Raw genomic sequence first — 17,146 nt, forward strand, 5'->3', positions numbered from 1 at the left:
TGTGAACTGAGCCTTAGGACATCTACCAGGCACTGGAGGGAGTATAGAGATTCAAAAGAAAACTTGCAGTCAAATGAAACAAACATGCTGCTCTAGCAAAGCTCCTTTGGGCATGGCTATCAAGCTGAAGCTCTGGTTTCAATATAGTCACTGACTGCAAAAAAAAAAAGAAAGAAAATATACAGCAAGTGAAGGTAGACCCACAATTCTCTTTCATGCTTCTTTTAAAAATAGTGGAAGTGTCTGCTTTTCATTTCTCTGAGGGGTGTATTAAGAGAGGAATGTTTTGCTGGAACTCTCAGAAGGCAGTATGATCCTAATGGCAATATTCACCTATGCAGAGCAACCATACAGATTCCACAAGACAAGATTTTTATACTTGCATCAAAAAGACCCCCTCAGTAAAACGGCAGTAAAATAGTACCTTAGACATTGCAAATTTTGCGAGAGCATTGTAAATTTTGTAAAACTGTGTTCTAGCATTGCCCAACTGGCTGCCTCCAAAGCCAATGAAATTTAAGAATCAGGGGAGTATCTTCATTAAGACTTGTCTGGTGGGGATTAACCAGATGTCTGAAAACCATGCATCAAGGTGGACATGACCAAAGACTTGCTGTGCAAATCAAGAACTCACATGACAGTACCGCATCGCCAACATCAACCATAGCTCACACCCATCATTGTATCTGTTAAAGTGCAAGTTCACCTGTTAGTACCATATTTGCTGTGCCTTTTTAATTTTTCAGCTACTTGGCATTTCCTTTTCACTTTGCTATTGCTTTGGCCTTCCCTCCTTCCCCTACTTTTGACATGTTACAAGGTGCAGTTTGTGAGTTGTATGCACACTGAAATCCAAACAGCAGGAAACAAAATCAGCCCTGGAATCACCAAAACCCAAAAGGTAACCATCAGGCTGTGAAGCTCTGGATAGAAACAGCACTGATAGGGAATCTCCTCATTTTAAAGGCTCCAAAGAGACTGGGCTTGCCCAACTCTTCCAAATGCCTTTGTCCTAGCATGAGAAAAGCATCTTCAAAATGCGCCTAAGCGCGTCAAGTGCTTGGCCGATCATTCATTTTATTGACCAGAATCTGAATTTATTCTGGCCATTGAAGTGAATGAACACTCAGGTGCTTGATGTGCCTAGCGTTTAGGCATGTTGGCCGTTTTTGTAGCGGCAAAACATGCCTCTCCTGAACACGTAGCTCTGGGTTTTTATCTATGCATGCATCATGGGACACATAGGCCAACATGGAAGGGTATTTATAAGGAGAAAAAAAAAAATGTTAAAACGCACTTAAACATTTTTTTTGGAGGCCCAGCGTGCATGAGGCCTAATTCATAATTTGTACGTCTACGAAAAAAATGGGATTTTTGACTTACAGTAAAATCCATTTCTCTGATGTTCATTGACGGGCACAGCTTCTGATCTCCGTTATACTGCCCTATACAGGAGCAGGACGTGGGGAGTCCCAGGGGGTATACTCCCTCTCTCTGTCTATAGGCACTCAGTTTAGTTACAAGCAGTCTCAGAAAAATGACTACTCCACAGAGGGGTGGGTGCTGTGTTGGTCAATGAACATCTGAGAAATGGATTTTACAGTAAGTCAAAAATCCTATTTTCGCTTTCGCTCATTGACGGACACAGCTTCTGATCTCCATAACCGTTGGGATGTGCCAAAGCTGTGTTAAACATGAGGGGTGGGAACAGCAAAAAAAAAAAAAAAAAAAATCCCAAGGTTAAACAGTAGCCAACCAGGCAACAGGAGCTCAAGCAAAACAACTGGTGGTACTCTCAAACAGCTGCCTGCAAAACCTTGCGGCTAAAAGAAGCACCCGCAGATGCCAACACATCCACTTTATTAAAAAATTTGTAAAAGTGTGCACCGACTACCAGATGGCCACCTTGCAAACCTGCGCCTCTGACGACTGATGGTTTAAAGCGTAGGAGGCACTAAGCGCCCTAGTAGGGTGCGCCTTAATAGGGAAAAGAGGAACCTGACCCTTGATGGAATAGGCCTAAATCACTGTCTGTCTGATCCATCTGAAAATAGCTGCAGAGGAAGCAAACAACCCTTTACGAGGCCCATCCCCAAGCAGGAATAGAGAGTCAGACTTCCTGAAAGACTCCGTAGCTGCCAGGTACACCCTAATTGCCCAGACCACACCCAAGGCAGTCAAGGCAATTTCCTTGGGATGTTTAGGCCTAAGACACAGGGAAGGCAACACAATGTCTTCATTCAAATGAAAATCAGAGACAACCTTTGGAAAGAACGACGGACAAGAGTGAAGAACCACCTTACCTCTGTGAATCATCAGGTAAAGTGAACGACAAGATAACGCCGCCAGTTCCGACACCCTGCGCGCAGAGGTGATAGCCACCAAAAAGGCCACTTCCTGGGACAGCGTAAGCAGGGGAATCTCCCGAAAATTCTGAAAGGGAGGCTTCTGGAGGGCTGAAAGCACCAAATTGAAGTCCCAAGACGGCAATAGGGACCGCGTTGGAGGAACCAAATGTTGGACACCCTGAAAAAAGTACGCACAAGGGAGTATGTGGCAAAAGGTCGTTGGAAGAAGACCACCAAAGCAGACACCTGGCCCATGATGGTACTCAAGGCCACTTTTCTGTTCAACCCCCCCGTTGAAGGAAGCTCAAGATCCGAGCCACCGAGAAGGAGCGAGGATGAACCCCAAGAGACTCACACCACGCAATGTACATCTTCCACGTACAATGGTAGATCTTCCTGGAAGTAGATTTCCTAGGTTTTAACAGTGTAGGAATCACCGACTCACATAAACCTCTATCCTTCAGCACCTGGCGTTCAACAGCCAAGCTGTTAAAGCCAGCAACTGTAAAGCAGGATGCAAGATCGGTCCTTGGCAGAGCAGATCCTCCCTGAGAGGAAGCTTCCAGGGAACGTCGATGACCAGTCGCACCAGATCGGCGTACCAAGCCCGGCGAGGCCAGTCCCGAGCCACTAAGATGACCGGAATCCCTTCTGCCTCAATCCTGCATAGAAGTCTTGGCAGAAGTTTGAGAGGAGGTAAGGCGTAAATCAGACGATATTGACCCCACGGGGCCACCAGTGTGTCTGCGGCGTCCGCCAGAGAATACCTTGACCCAGCTACAAACCTCTGCACCTTTCTGTTGAACCGAGACCCCAACAGATCCAACCTAGGGATGCCCCACCAGAGACACAACTGATGAAACACCTCCAGATGAAGGGACAACTCCCCTTAGTCCAACGCCTGCCGACTGAAGTAATCTAGGTGCCAGTTTTCCACTCCTGTAGGAGAGAGCTGGAACTAACCGTTCTGCCCATCTTAGAATATCAGCTACCTCCAGAGCCACCAGGACACTTCTTGTGCCCCCTTGGTGAATGACATAAGCTACGGCCATGGCATTGTCCGATTGAATGCGCACTGGACAATCCTGAAGATGATCCGTCCATTGGTCCAGACACAGTCCGATTGCTCTGAGTTCCAAGACATTAATCGGTAGTCTGGACTCTTCCAGTGTCCAGATTCCCTGAGCAGAAAGCTTGCTGAGAACGCCTCTTTGGCCAGATAGGCTGGCATCTGTGGTGACCACTGTCCAATATATGGTGAGGAAGGATTTTCCCAACGGAAGCACCAGAGAACAAAGCCACCATATCAGGGACTCTTTCGTTCCCCGGTTTTTGCTAACCCATCGCCCAAAAGCCACCTCCACCCGAGACACAAAGGACTCCAGGACCGCCGTCAGTGCATCGATGGATGGTTGGGACCCGGAGGGCCCCGCAGTCTCAGAAAGGGGATCAGGTGGTGAGATGTACGCCAAAGACTTAATGAGTCACCAGGGGGACCCCACAAAAAGTGTAACACACTGCAAGGTACAATCCTCACCGCACTGGCAGTACCACCCGGTCGACCAGGCACAAGCACCAAGCGATCCTCAGCAGAGAGGGAGAGAACCCCACCAAACTCACCACCCAGCAGAAACTGGCACCTGCAGCCACCAGGAAAATCTGCACTCCATTTGCGGCGGTCAGGAAGTGAAAGGATCCAGGAGTTAGCACCAGGGAATGAGGAGGGGCTCCCACTGCCCAAATCACCCACCCACAGGGCTCTACTGTCATGGCTGCCGCTATTTGTAATGGCAAAGCACCGCAAAATGGCCACCGGACTACACAAACATGGCCGGTGTGCATAGAAACACACAGACTACAACAAAATGGCAGCTCAGCCTGGCACCACAAGGCTTACAGAGACCCAGGAGGGAATCCAGGCCTCAAGGACAGACACAGGCAGGACAGGGGGTCCTGGCAGGAGCCCTCACCAGGTAACCCCCCCCCATACAGTCAATCGTCCGGTCGCGCACCCCCAGCCCCCATCTCTAGCTTAGCACTCTTCCCCCACCCCAGGAGGAGTACCAGACCACCCAAACAGCCCCAACATATGTGAAGGGGGGGAAGGTTGGGGGACAGATGAAAAGGGGGGGTGCCTGACAGGAAGGAGGGGAACCCGGGGGTCCAACCATCTCAAGGAGGGGCCCACGCCCACTCCAAAACCCCCCAGCTACTCACCATACCAGGAACCAGGTGGGCACCGCTCCAGACAGAACCCCTCTCTATCCAAATGGGGGGCTGTCGGGCAGGAGGAACTCTGCGACTCGGCCAAGACGCGGTCGTATGCGACCTGACAAGGCGTTTAACTCACAGGCCAGCCCCGTCCAGTGGGGCTGTGTCGCAGTCAACCTTGCACGGAGCTGAGGTCTGCGCGTGCTCGCTGGCCAGACTCGAATGACCACTGGATTTAGATTATCCAGCCCATCGCCCAGTCCGGCAGTTGACTGTAGATCTCACAGAAAAAAATAACAGGAGAAAAAATTTCTATCTAAAAAGAAAAAAACTGCCAGGACTAAAGAGCCCAGCAAGGAACTAGGCCCTTACTCCTGACTAGGCAGAAAAAAACTGAGTGCATATAGCAGAGAGAGGGAGTACACCCCATGGGCATAGCCAGACTTTTTCTGCCTAGTGTCCTACTCCTGTAGGGGGCAGTATAACCCAAAGGTTATTGAGATCAGAAGCTGTGTCCATCAATGAACGAAAGAGAAATAAATAACTAAAACAAACACATTCAGTACATTTCACCTCTGCAGTACATGCACAGTTTCCCTATGTTGTGTCTCCTTACCAATGCTGCAAGTGTGATTAAATACATGTTGATCCAGCCAGAAATGTGGTGAGCTCCTTATTTCCTGTAGTGGGCTAACATTGCTGCCTCTGCTACACTAAAATTTAACGCTGTGTTAGCCATGCCGGAGTTATCCCCTGCTGGACTACAGAACACATCCTTTTATCTTCTTCTCCATAACATGTAGTTCAGCAAGGAAGATCTTAGGGCTGACAACATTGATATAGGTTTTAAATGTAAGCCCCACCTATAAGAATCAACGGTTGTTAGAAGGACCAAAACATGTGTGTTTTTTTCAAAGATAAAAGGGCTATTGTTAGAAACAAAAGCGACTTAGGGCTCCCTTATGTAAGCCCCCTCCCCTCTGCTGCTTTTTTAGGTGCTTAGTGAATTAAAAAGTCTGACATTCAAAAATTGCTCATTGAGCAAAATGTTCTATGCTGAAATAAATCTAGTCGCTTTAAAGTTAAATTTGTGTGCGATACACAAGTAGCTTTTAATGCCCCCACTCACCCCAAATGCAGCCCAGATTTAATCGAATGAAGCTCTGACACGATTTTGTATTGTTTGAGCATGGTCACTCCCTACTGCTTCTCCCCGCATACAATCTTATTATTTTTTGATTTTTCTGAATTTTTTACAGATATTCTTTATATAATGAATATACATTTATGTCTGAAGCCATAGGTTAGCTTTTTAACCTTGGCCTTACATATTTAGGTATCTGAAGTGTAATATTTAAAATGTTTCATCTATTGCTTGTAATGTATTAAGGTAGATACACAATAAATTATGAGCAATTTGGGTGGAGGAAGGGACAGGTATATATATATATATATATATATATATATATATATATATATATATATATATATATAAGTGAAGCCGATACACCATTAGGAAGTGATGCAAGTACCAGAGGGAAAGCATGACCCACGGAACGGAGGTGTCTCCTCAATGGGTATAAGAGCGATTGGGTGATCGGGATTGCGGCATTTTGATGACAACCAGTGGGGGGGGGGGGGGGGGCAAACGTGTAAACACGATTTCCGGTTCCCTAACCAATTACATCACTTCCGCCCAGTGAAAAGCAAGCTGAGCCATGGCGAACCCGGTGGGTGGCTGCACTGTGATAAGCGTTTTATTATTCTTGCGTTTTAATAAATTTGTAAATCCTACATTATGGAAGCGCTTTCCTTTTATTGGGCCTGGTGGAAAACAATCAACAAGCATAGAGATAGTTACTTCTATAGCCCAAGTTTTGAAGCCATACCCCCTCACCAGATACAAGCAAGCTTGACCCCCAGACTGAAAAGCTGAGGGTTCATTTTCTCTGGTGAGTAGGGGCACAAGAGGGGTGTGTGGTCTGAAGCACTTCAGCACTACTTTCCCTTTGAAAATGGAGGATTATGGAATGAATCACATTTGAATTTGGGATATTCTTTTATTGGACTAATTATTTTACACATATTTATTACTTGATTTATAATATATGTTTTTGTGTTAAAATTTGAGAATTTTTGCATAAGTGGTTTAGCACTTGTTGAGCAGCAGCAACAGGAGATTGATGCACTGAAGTTAATACACAGCACAAGTTTTTTAATTTTGTTAATCTTTTTGGCCCACCACTATGATACGGTTACTGGCCAATAGGAATAAGTAGAGAGATGGAAGGGGGTGGTGAAGCTGTGACAATACAGGAATTAGGGAAAAGGTAGAGGAACTGAAAGTTGCTCATGTGCGCGGGCACCTCTAGGTGTAATTTATTCCTGAAAGCAGCTGTATTTCTAGTGATAAGTAATTACAAATGCAGTCCTGTTAGAAATCCTGTACAACATTTGTGCTTACAAAGACTTCTTAGGGTGTTACATGCAAAAGATCCCTCCTCTGGGATGAATGGGGATCAAGTCACCCGAGGACAATTTCCTAAAAATATAATAACAAAAACATGGCCAATGTATGGCCATCCCAAGAGTGCAAGTATGTCAGACTCAATAACAGCAGCAAAATGTCTGGGTGGCGTATCCTGATATCTCAGCAGTGAAGTCATTTTCAGGATTGAACTTTAGTAATGCCTCCAAAAATGAACAGATAATATAGGCCATAATGTACACATTTGTTTGAAAATGTCCTAAAAAAAAAAAATGGTGCAGCAAGTCAAAAAGTAAATACTTTGTACCAAAAAATTACTTTTAAAGAAAAGGCCAGCACAAGAATTCAACTGGTCCTACTTTTTAAAGGAAGAATTTAAAAGTGCGCCAATTTTACATATGCAAACCTTATAAAGATGCCTTTTAGGAGCGATCATTTCATATTCCACCAGCAAGTGTTATAGTAGATGAAATCTTCAAGAAAATATGGGACCTATAGGAGTGTGTGTGTGTATATATATATATATATATATATATATATTTATTGTGTGTGTGTGTGTGTGTGTATGTAACTATGTATACATACATACACACATTATATATATATATATATATATATATATATATATATATATATATATATATATATTCATACGGTACGTTTGTGTTTCTATTTTAACTTTTCTTCTAGTACAAAGGTGAACTTGCACTTTAACAGCCTCTCAAGTCTAAATCACAAAACAACACCAATAAGCTCACAAATCTAAGTGGTTTTCATGATAAAAGAAAATTCACACTCACACTCTCCTGAGCCGAATAAATGACAGGGGCTAAGAATAATAATAATTAAAAAAAAGTAACAATGCAATTATTAAGATTTTGGTATTCTTTCCCCAAGTCCCAGGACACGATAAAGCAAAGGCGATTCCTTCAGAAATGACAGCGCCTCCTACGTGCGATTTAAGGTCTGAAAAATTCTAGAAATCTGCAGCATGACGGGACCTGTTTCAGAGTCATTCATCCACTGTGTGCTGTTTAAGGGGTTTTCAAGCATATCTTCGAATGCTGAAAAAAAAAAAAAAAAGATAATTTTAGAAATAGAAAATTTAGGGTCAGCAGATCTCTAAACACAGTAGAACTGTCAGATTTGTGTGGAATGAACCAACATCCAAGCATCTTCATCAATCTACAAGCAAGGTTATAGTCTTGATTCAAAAGATGTGGGATGTGTTTGAAATATTGTAGTTCTGGTGTATTAAAGAGGAAGTAAACCCTCCTCTACAACTTGTACCTATAGGCAAGCCTATGATAAGGCTTACCTATAGGTACTGTAAATATCTCCTAAACATGCACCGTTTAGGAGATATTTACCTTACATGTCGCCAGTGACGTCACTGGCGCATGCGCTCTGAAGGAACGGCCGATCGTGCCGTTCCTTCAGAGCCCCGTGCCGTGACTGTCGGCTCCCGCGCGCGTGCGCGGGAGTGACGTCACCGCGGCTCCGGCCAATCAGATGGCCGGATGCCGCGATCCCGGAAGACGGGCGACTAGACATGTCGCCCGTCATAGAGGTGAGTGAGCGGCACGGCGGGGGCTCGTTCTGAGGTAAGTATTGCATAATGAGCTAATATGCGATGCATACTAGCTCATTATGTCTTTCTTTTGCAGGGTGTAAAAAAAAAAAAAAAAAAACTCAAATGAGTTTACAACCTCTTTAACCGGACCCACAGGTTTAATTATTACAATATTCCTATTTCTGCCACTATTCAATTACTTATAAAGGGAAACTATAATGGTTTTTGGGCCACAAATGTATCGGCTTCTTGGTTCTATAAACAATGGGATTCTATTAGCAATTCTGGAAGCTGATCTAGCTGGATATGTGAAGACTAGAGCTCCATCTGCTGGCAGGATAGAAGACGGCATATAGAAAAATATACAACATTTAATTTTAGATTTACTAAACATTTATCCCTGGTTCACACTTATGCAATGCGGGAAACGCAGCGAATCCTGTATGTTTCCCGCATCGCATTGCAATCTCACAGCATCCATGCAATCTGCTGCGGGTGTCAATGTTATCTTAATGACACCTCGAAACAGACTGCAAAACACAGTGCAACTCCCAGAATAGCATCACATGAGTGTTACATAGTTAGTCAGGTTAAAAAAAGACCTTCCAGTTCAACCAATAAAAAAAAAAAAAGAAAAAAAAACATACAATGCCATATACACAATCCTAGACCCACAGTTGATCCAGAAAAACCCCAACAAAGCATGACCCAAATTCCTTCCTGATCTCCCGAGAAGCAACTCTACCTATAAATATTAGTACCCAGTTATATTATGTACATTTAGGAAAGAATGCAGGCCTTTTTTTATAGCAATCTACTGAGCTGGCCAGAACCAGCTCTGGACGGAGTCTTCCACATTTTCACAGCTCTTACTGTGAAGAAATCTTTCTTTATTTGGAGACAAAATCTCTTTTCTGCTAGACATAAAGAGTGCCCCCTTGTCCTCTGTGATGACCTTAAAGTAAATAACTCAACACCAAGTTCACTATATGGACCCCTTATGTATTTTTACATGTTGATCATATCCCCCCTTAATCTCCTCTTCTCAAGAGAGATTAATCTATCCTCATAGCTGAGCTCCTCCATGCCCCTTATCAGTTTGGTTGCCCTTCTCTGCACTTTCTCCAGTTCCCCGATATCCTTTTTGAGAACTGGTGCCCAAAACTGAACTGCATATTTCAGAAGAGGTCTTACTAATGATTTGTACAGGGGCAAAATAATATCTTCCCCTCTGGAGTCCATGCCCCTCTTAATACAAGAAAGGACTTTGGAAACCGCAGCTTGGCATTGCATGCTATTATTAACCTTATGATCTACCGGAACACCCAGATCCTTCTCCACCATATATTCCCCCAGTTGTACTCCCCTTAGTATGTATGATGCATGCATATTCTTATCAGCCAAGTGCATAACTTTACATTTATCAACATTAAATCTCAGTTGCCACATAGTCGCCCAATTAAACAGCGCATTGAGGTTGGCTTGTAGGTTGGAGATATTCTGTAAGAAGGTGTTATTCTACCGCATAGCTTGGTGTCAAACACTGAAACGGTACCTTTAATCCCAGACCTTATATCATTTATAAAGATTTTAAAGAGGAAGGGTCCCAACACTGAACCATGCGGTACACCGCTGATAATCTTGGACAATTCAGATTAAGAGTAATTGTGAACACCCTTGCAATGCGATTCAGGTGCGGGGGAAAAAAAGGATACTGCAAAATATTGGTGCGGATGCCATTTCAGCCATAGAAAATGGCTGAAATCGCACCACACAGTGATCGCATGTGATGTGCACAGGAATGCGGTGGGATTCCTGTGCGAATCACATGCGGAGTCTCAAATCGCACCAGTGTGAACCTAGGATAAAGTCTATTTTTTTCCAGTCTTGACCACAATACAACCAAAACAGAAAATGTATACAAAGCTACTATACATTCCCATTATTAATTTTTTAAAAGTAAACTTGTGACTTAGGTGTTATGCAAAGCAAAAAAAAGTCTTACATGATACATTTTAACTGCACAACTACTATATTTTTACACAGATTTTTAATCCACAAAGAACTTGTAAACAGGGTTACTGAAATGACAGAACTCTGCTAAGCACTTTTTGTAAATCATGAACACCTGTCAGTAATGGGAACTTTCTGAACTGGCTGCAGAGTTCTAGATCTAGATATAACAGATGTAGATCTGTTAAGTATTCTGGAAAGTGGTTTTAGGTTTGTTATTGTATATAAATCATAGATTTGACATTACATATATTATAGGTAAAGATTTCCATTGTAACTTCAGGAAGGAAAGAGAGGGCCTCTAAAATCTGCTTCAGTTTGAACAGGGAACTCCAAGAGGGCAAAGTTATTAGTGATGTTACTATTTCAGCCCTGGCACAGCAGGGCACTTGAGATCACAGCCAAGAATTGTACAGTACTATGATGAGATATCCTGCGTAACTGAGCTCACAATAAGATTATCAGCAACACTAGATGAGCCAGATGAAGGAAAGACATGGGAGCTAGCAGCAGTTCCCAAAACCCTAGCCCATATTTGATGATCGAAAAGGATTATGGGAAATGCAATTTAAAGAAGTCTAATTACAGTAAAAATAGTAGCTGCTAAACTTGCTTTATAGAGCCAACAGTTTTCCCTTATCTGTAATTAGCTGGTAGCCAATGTGCAGTCTAGTACCAAACACCCTTTCACACTACTGTATATGTACACACCACATTCACTTCATGAGGATGCTTCACAGCACAGCATACATATATAGCATATTGTGGATATGTGGTTTCCTTTTTCTAGTTTAAAGTGATTGTAAAGGTTCAGATTTCTTAAAATAAAAATGACAAACATGTTCTACTTACCTGCTCTGTGCAATGGTTTTGCACAGAGCAGCCCTGAACCTCCTCTTCTGGGATGTCCCGTCGGCGCTTGGCCCCTCCCCTTCATCAGGTGCCCCCACGAAGAGACGCTTTCCATTTGGGCATCCGTGCAGGCGCACTCCTGAGTCCTGCTGCTCCATCCATTGACAAAGACAGCGGGACTCGGCCCTGCCCCTGCTCCCAATTCACTGGATTTGATTGACAGCAGCGGGAGCCAATAACTCCCACAGCTATCAATCTATCCAAAGAGGACATAGACAGCTGGGATTGTGCACATTGCTGGAATGGATGGGCTCAGGTAAGAAAAAGGGGGGGGGGGTGTCTGGGAGGGAGCTGCAACAAAGAAGGTTTTGCACCTTAATGCATTAGGATGAAAAACCTTAAGACTTTACAATCCCTTTAAACATGCTGACGAGGTGTGGACCCACAGATTCAGTTTGTCTGCATTTGTCACTAAGCTATGATGACAAATACTTTTTTTTTTAACACAGCGGGTTTGATTTTCCAAAACTTGAGTGCACAATCTGGTGCAGCTGTGCATTGTAGCCAATCAGCTTCTAACTTCAGCTTGTTCAATTAGGCTTTGAGGAAAAAAAACTGGAAGCTGATTGGTTTCTATGCAGAACTGCTCCAGATTTTGCACTCTCCCGTTTTAGTAAATCAACCCCCTTGCATCAATGTATGGGGCAGGAAGATTTAAACATTATACATGCAAACTGTACTTCCTGTTTAGTAATGTCTGTGACTATTCAATCTAATTTCAGCACCTCCCAGAAGGAAAGCAGGTCTTGGTCTAATCTACATAAAATAAGATTATGTATACATAAAAAAAAAAAAGTCTGAAACATCTCAAAACTTACTCTCAGCAAGATATCAAAATAATGCATGATGTAACTGAAAATACACTCTAATTTTCATTCAAAAGCACTTTATATTTGAGCAGTGCAAACAGACAGTCAAACCCATGATTCTATTGTAAAGCTCCTTCATACCCATACATGAGACTGCAATCATCTAGCTTGAGAGCAATCCCCCAGAATCTGAGGATTCCATTAACTGGAAGAAAGCATGCTCACTGCAGTTCCAACAACACATACAATAACCGTCATTAATCTAGTGTCTTCACTGTGGCATGGTTCCATCTTCACCTCTCCAGGACACTTACCTAGCAAGGTCTTAGGGTTAGTTAGGCCTAGTTGTACAACAGGGTTGTCTAAGATGGCTTGGAATAAAGGACTAGAAGTGTCAATTCCTTTGTCCAGCTCCTCTGGGGATGGTTTTCGGTCTCCCAGCAGCCACTCACACTGCAGAAACAAATGTGAATAACTAGATTGCTCTAGGGATTGATGAGAGAAAGGAAAAGTAAAAGGAGAGAGAGAGAGAGAGAGAGAGAGAAAGAGAGAGAAGGTAGAGGAATAAAAGGGAAAGGGAGAGGAAAGGGAACAAAGACAGAAAAAGAAAAGAAAAAAAGAAAATGGGAGAGTGAGAAAAAGAAGGGAGCGACAGACTGTGAGAAAAAGGGCAGATAAAAAAAACAGAAAAAAAAAAAAAAAGAATTGGAGAAAAGATGGAGGAAAAAAAAAAAGGAGAAAGTGAGGGGACTGGGGAAATAAAAAAAGGAGACGAGAAAAGAGGGATAAAAAGTAATGAAAGTGAAGGTCAGCAAAATAAAACAGAAGGGCAGAAACAGATCTTGTGATATCAAACTACTACCCACAGCTGCATCCTGCTGATTGTTATTCACACGTAGCGCGTCAATCACTTCTTTCTCATCAAAGCCCATCTCCATCAGAGCAATGACAGCCTAAGAGGATGAGGAGCAATGACACTAAATCAAAGCATATACTGTACAGTACAATGACAAGGGCTACGCACATTTCATCCCTTGCCCTTGTGCATTACCCTGTAGCCCACAGCAATATAAACACAATTCGTTCTATGTGACATGAGCCCCATTCTACTGCTGGTGCTAGACTTGAAAAAATTGGCATTTTTTAAGGTTTACAGGGGAATGCACCACACTGCCCTCTTCTAACAGATGTTCTTTTTGGGCTTCAGTACCTTTTGGACTTTTAGCTGGTTATCCCTTACAAAATGTTTACATTTCAGCTGTGGACCTACTGATTTGGAACAGATATTTTTTTGGGGTTCCCTTTTGGGGTATTCCCCTTCAAAAATGATTTTATTCTCCACTTCTGATCAGTTACTGCAGAAGCTACAGAATTTAACCTGTTTATCATAACCCAAAAATGACATTCCTGGTACAAAGCACGATGAGAAGAGGGGAGGGATCCCCTGTGCCGCACATCCACGCTGGTGTCTAATGGTGACGTGACAACCTCAGCCTGGGCTTCCGCCAGGTCACGCCCCCAACACCAATGTGTTGGGGGCATGGCCTGGCAGGGAGCCCAGGTTGACGTTGTCACTTCACCATCGGACACCAAGCATGGATGTGCGGCACAGGGGATCCCTCCTCCCCTCTTCTCTCTAGTAGTCTCAGGAACCAGGGCGAGCTCCACTTTCTAGCCAGTACTCCGGCAGCTGCAGATGTATTTCATCCCTCATACCATTTCCCCGAATCAGCTGAGCCTAAATGGCACACTACATGGTTCAGAGGTCACAAAGCATGATGAATTTACTTACATTCCATAGTTTTACAGTGTTTTTTAATAAAACACAAACAAAAATTATCTGCAAAAGTAAAAAGATAGGAAGGAGGAGTTGATTATGTAATAGTGGGAGATAATTAGGCTAGGTTCACACTACTGCGGGATCTGCATGCCACGTTTGCACTGACACCGGAGTCCTTTCATTTGATTGGTCTGTTGTACCTGCTTGAAACCCCGCCCCTTTTTCCAAAACGCACTCGCAGAACAGCTGCATGGACTGCATGATACTACGGCACCTTTCAGTTTCACAAACCTGCAAATGTGCTGCTCTTTCAGGTGTGTGGGGCTGCCATTATGGTCTAAAAGCACCCCCACACGACTGCTAAAAAAATGGAACGCTTTGGCTGCGGGAACGCGTGCAATAGTGTAAAACTAGCCTTAAAAAAAATTAGGAAGTATTTTTATGCACAAGCATGTACTCTTGCCCTCTGCAATAACAGCTGGAAATTTTTAACTTGGCAATAAGGTATTGCAAATTTACAATGTATGATCATTGTAATATGTTTTTAAGTGCGATAATCACTAAAGCAGTAACTGCCACCATTGGCTTCTATTGCAGACTGAAGCTTCACCTGTCAAGCTGACAACCAGCTCTGGCTAGTGTGCATTGCAAAATTGACCTGTCCATCTGCACCAAAAATTATCTAAAGGCTTTAGGGAACAGTATGCAGAAAGAAACACTGTTTTTTTTATCTAGTTCAGAAAATGCTTGTTACCCATCTGTCTCTGCACTAAAGATTTGAGTTAATGACTCAGCAGCATAAAGATAGTTAAGCTGGAAGTCCCAATACATATGCTTTTTCTGGGCCAATAAATATATGGATTTTTTGGGTTAAATTCACAGCCAGCCAGTCCTGAAATAGGGTTCTGCAATGGCAGCCAATGTATTTTATGATTACAGGTATCCTGTATGTGAAGATCTCAAGGGCTTTTTTTATACCATAGCAGGTTTTTAAATGATTAGGCATTTTCTCACTGAACAACTAGTTAACCCACCCGAGGGTCAGGCCGAAATTCTCTTTTCCTTCTAATCTTTTTAAAGATTTCTGTGAGTTCATCTGTTGGCTCCTCTGCTGTGGCTCCTAAGCTGATTCTGGGGTCAGCAGAGGCCGAATCTCCCACTGCTTCGGACATGATCTCATTTGGGAGAGGAGCGTCTGCTGTTGGATCATCTGCGTGCTCGATCAACCACTCCATGGCCTGAGTCACTGACATGCTGAAATAATAACAGAAAAAAAACAATCAGAAAATGATAGAGGGGAAAAAAATTAAGTCCAAGTGGTACCGACAGACAGATACAACAATGGAACAGCAAGAATCGGTGTCTCAAAGTACAAAAAAAAAAAAAAAAAAAAAAAAAAAATCACGTGGTCAATCTAGACATAACATTTTCAATCATCGTACAATGTCAATGAACACTCAGAACACTTTAAACAGAAACCTGCAGTACATGCAAGTATTCAAGGCAACACCACTGACCTCTGTCAGAATATTTCAATTGTGTTATAATTTTCTAAATCACTGATTCGAAAAAGTAAGCAGGTTAAAGTGATTGTAAATGTAATTAAAAAAAACAAAAAAAAAACGGTTTAGATGTTATATGAATAAAGCCGGCACATGAAAAGGCTTCTTCCAAGTAAAATTCTTTATTTCAACATGGATAGCGGTGACAACATGACAAATGCTGACACGTTTCGGCTTTACGCCTTCCTCATAGCATGATATGAGGAAGGCGTAAAGCCGAAACGTGTCAGCATTTGTCATGTTGTCACCGCTATCCATGTTGGAATAAAGAATTGTACTTGGAAGAAGCCTTTTCGTGTGCCGGCTTTATTCATATAACATTTGGTTTGGACGTTCAGCCTGAGCACCGACACTTAGCTATTTATCTTCCCACAGTGGGGTGGAGCTAGGGTGAGTTATTGTTTAAACCGGTTTATATGTACCTGCTCCGTGTAATGACCCAAACCTCCTTTTCCCCCTGGTTTCCCCACTGAGGCTCCTTCTCTCTGGGGAGTGTCCACATAGAAAACCGCTTGCTACCGGGCCTCCTTGTCTGTGGACACAGAAAGCATGGCTCGGTTCCGCCCCCCGCTCCCTCATCACTGGCTTTGATTGACAGCAGCAGGAGCCATTGAAGAGGGAGAAAAGAGCTGCAGACGTGCACGGTGCTGGATCAAATGAGGGCTCAGGTAAGTGTATGGGGCAGGTGACGGGGGATACTGATTTTCCTGACCTGAATGCCAGTTTCAGGACATTGCTTCAAAGCACTGAATCCTGAGACAGTCAGGCAACTAGCATTTTCAAAAGGAGATCAGCAATTGCAGCCTCAATATTTCTCACATTAGAACAGCAAAAATGCTTCAGTACAGTGCAGCAATGCATCTGGTGGAGCAAATTCTCTGGCAAAGAATAATTGTTTTTTTAAAAGGGCACCAAGACCATAGAGTGTGCTATTCAATACAACAGTATGTGGTGACTCAAAGTGGGGATATAGAGTACTCTTTTGTTGAGACAGAAAACACCTTAAGATTTGATATAACTACTCAGAGACTGTGCGACTGCTTATCTGCTGCCATATCAGAACTCTGACATCTGCAGATTCACTGGAAGAAATGAGCCCCATACAGACTGCCATCCTGGTTTTAGGTTTCCTTAGCTGCTCAGAGTATCTACTGTAAGCTGGCATGTGATATTACATCTAGTGCTGACTTCTGCAATGTAGGGAAGTGTATGTGCAGTGATAAGAAGCATTATTACAAACTCAGAAGTACCTACTGATTTAACCGGAGGGCCTTCACTGCTCTACTCTCAGGAAATCCCATCTCCGTCAGCTGCCTTAGTGCTATCTCATCCACTCGATCCTCCTCATCTTCATCTAACATGGCTGAAAAGGATGAAAAGAGAATATTAAAGTACCATGTCTAGGCCCACATACACACTATTTTACCTGTCAAAACACCTGTAAATGAAT

The 17,146-nt window shown here is 43.1% G+C and overlaps 1 protein-coding gene across 1 annotated transcript in view; it reads right to left on the bottom strand.

The window, feature by feature from the left end:
* Positions 1 to 7,718: 7,718 nt before the first annotated feature.
* The window catches only part of UBAC1 (UBA domain containing 1), a 35,070-nt gene continuing 25,642 nt past the window's right edge, over positions 7,719 to 17,146 (bottom strand). Inside the window, exons 6-10 of the mRNA XM_082264492.1 lie at positions 16,951 to 17,059; positions 15,169 to 15,388; positions 13,221 to 13,307; positions 12,669 to 12,807; positions 7,719 to 8,111 (exon numbers count right to left, since the gene is read on the bottom strand). Of these exons, the coding sequence (XP_082120618.1) occupies positions 7,996 to 8,111; positions 12,669 to 12,807; positions 13,221 to 13,307; positions 15,169 to 15,388; positions 16,951 to 17,059 (671 nt within the window). The 3' untranslated portion in view covers positions 7,719 to 7,995. The remainder of the gene's footprint in view (positions 8,112 to 12,668; positions 12,808 to 13,220; positions 13,308 to 15,168; positions 15,389 to 16,950; positions 17,060 to 17,146) is intronic.

The sequence above is a fragment of the Pelophylax lessonae genome (assembly GCF_965119305.1).
Source record: "Pelophylax lessonae genome assembly, chromosome: 7".
Classification (NCBI taxonomy): Eukaryota; Metazoa; Chordata; class Amphibia; order Anura; family Ranidae; genus Pelophylax; species Pelophylax lessonae.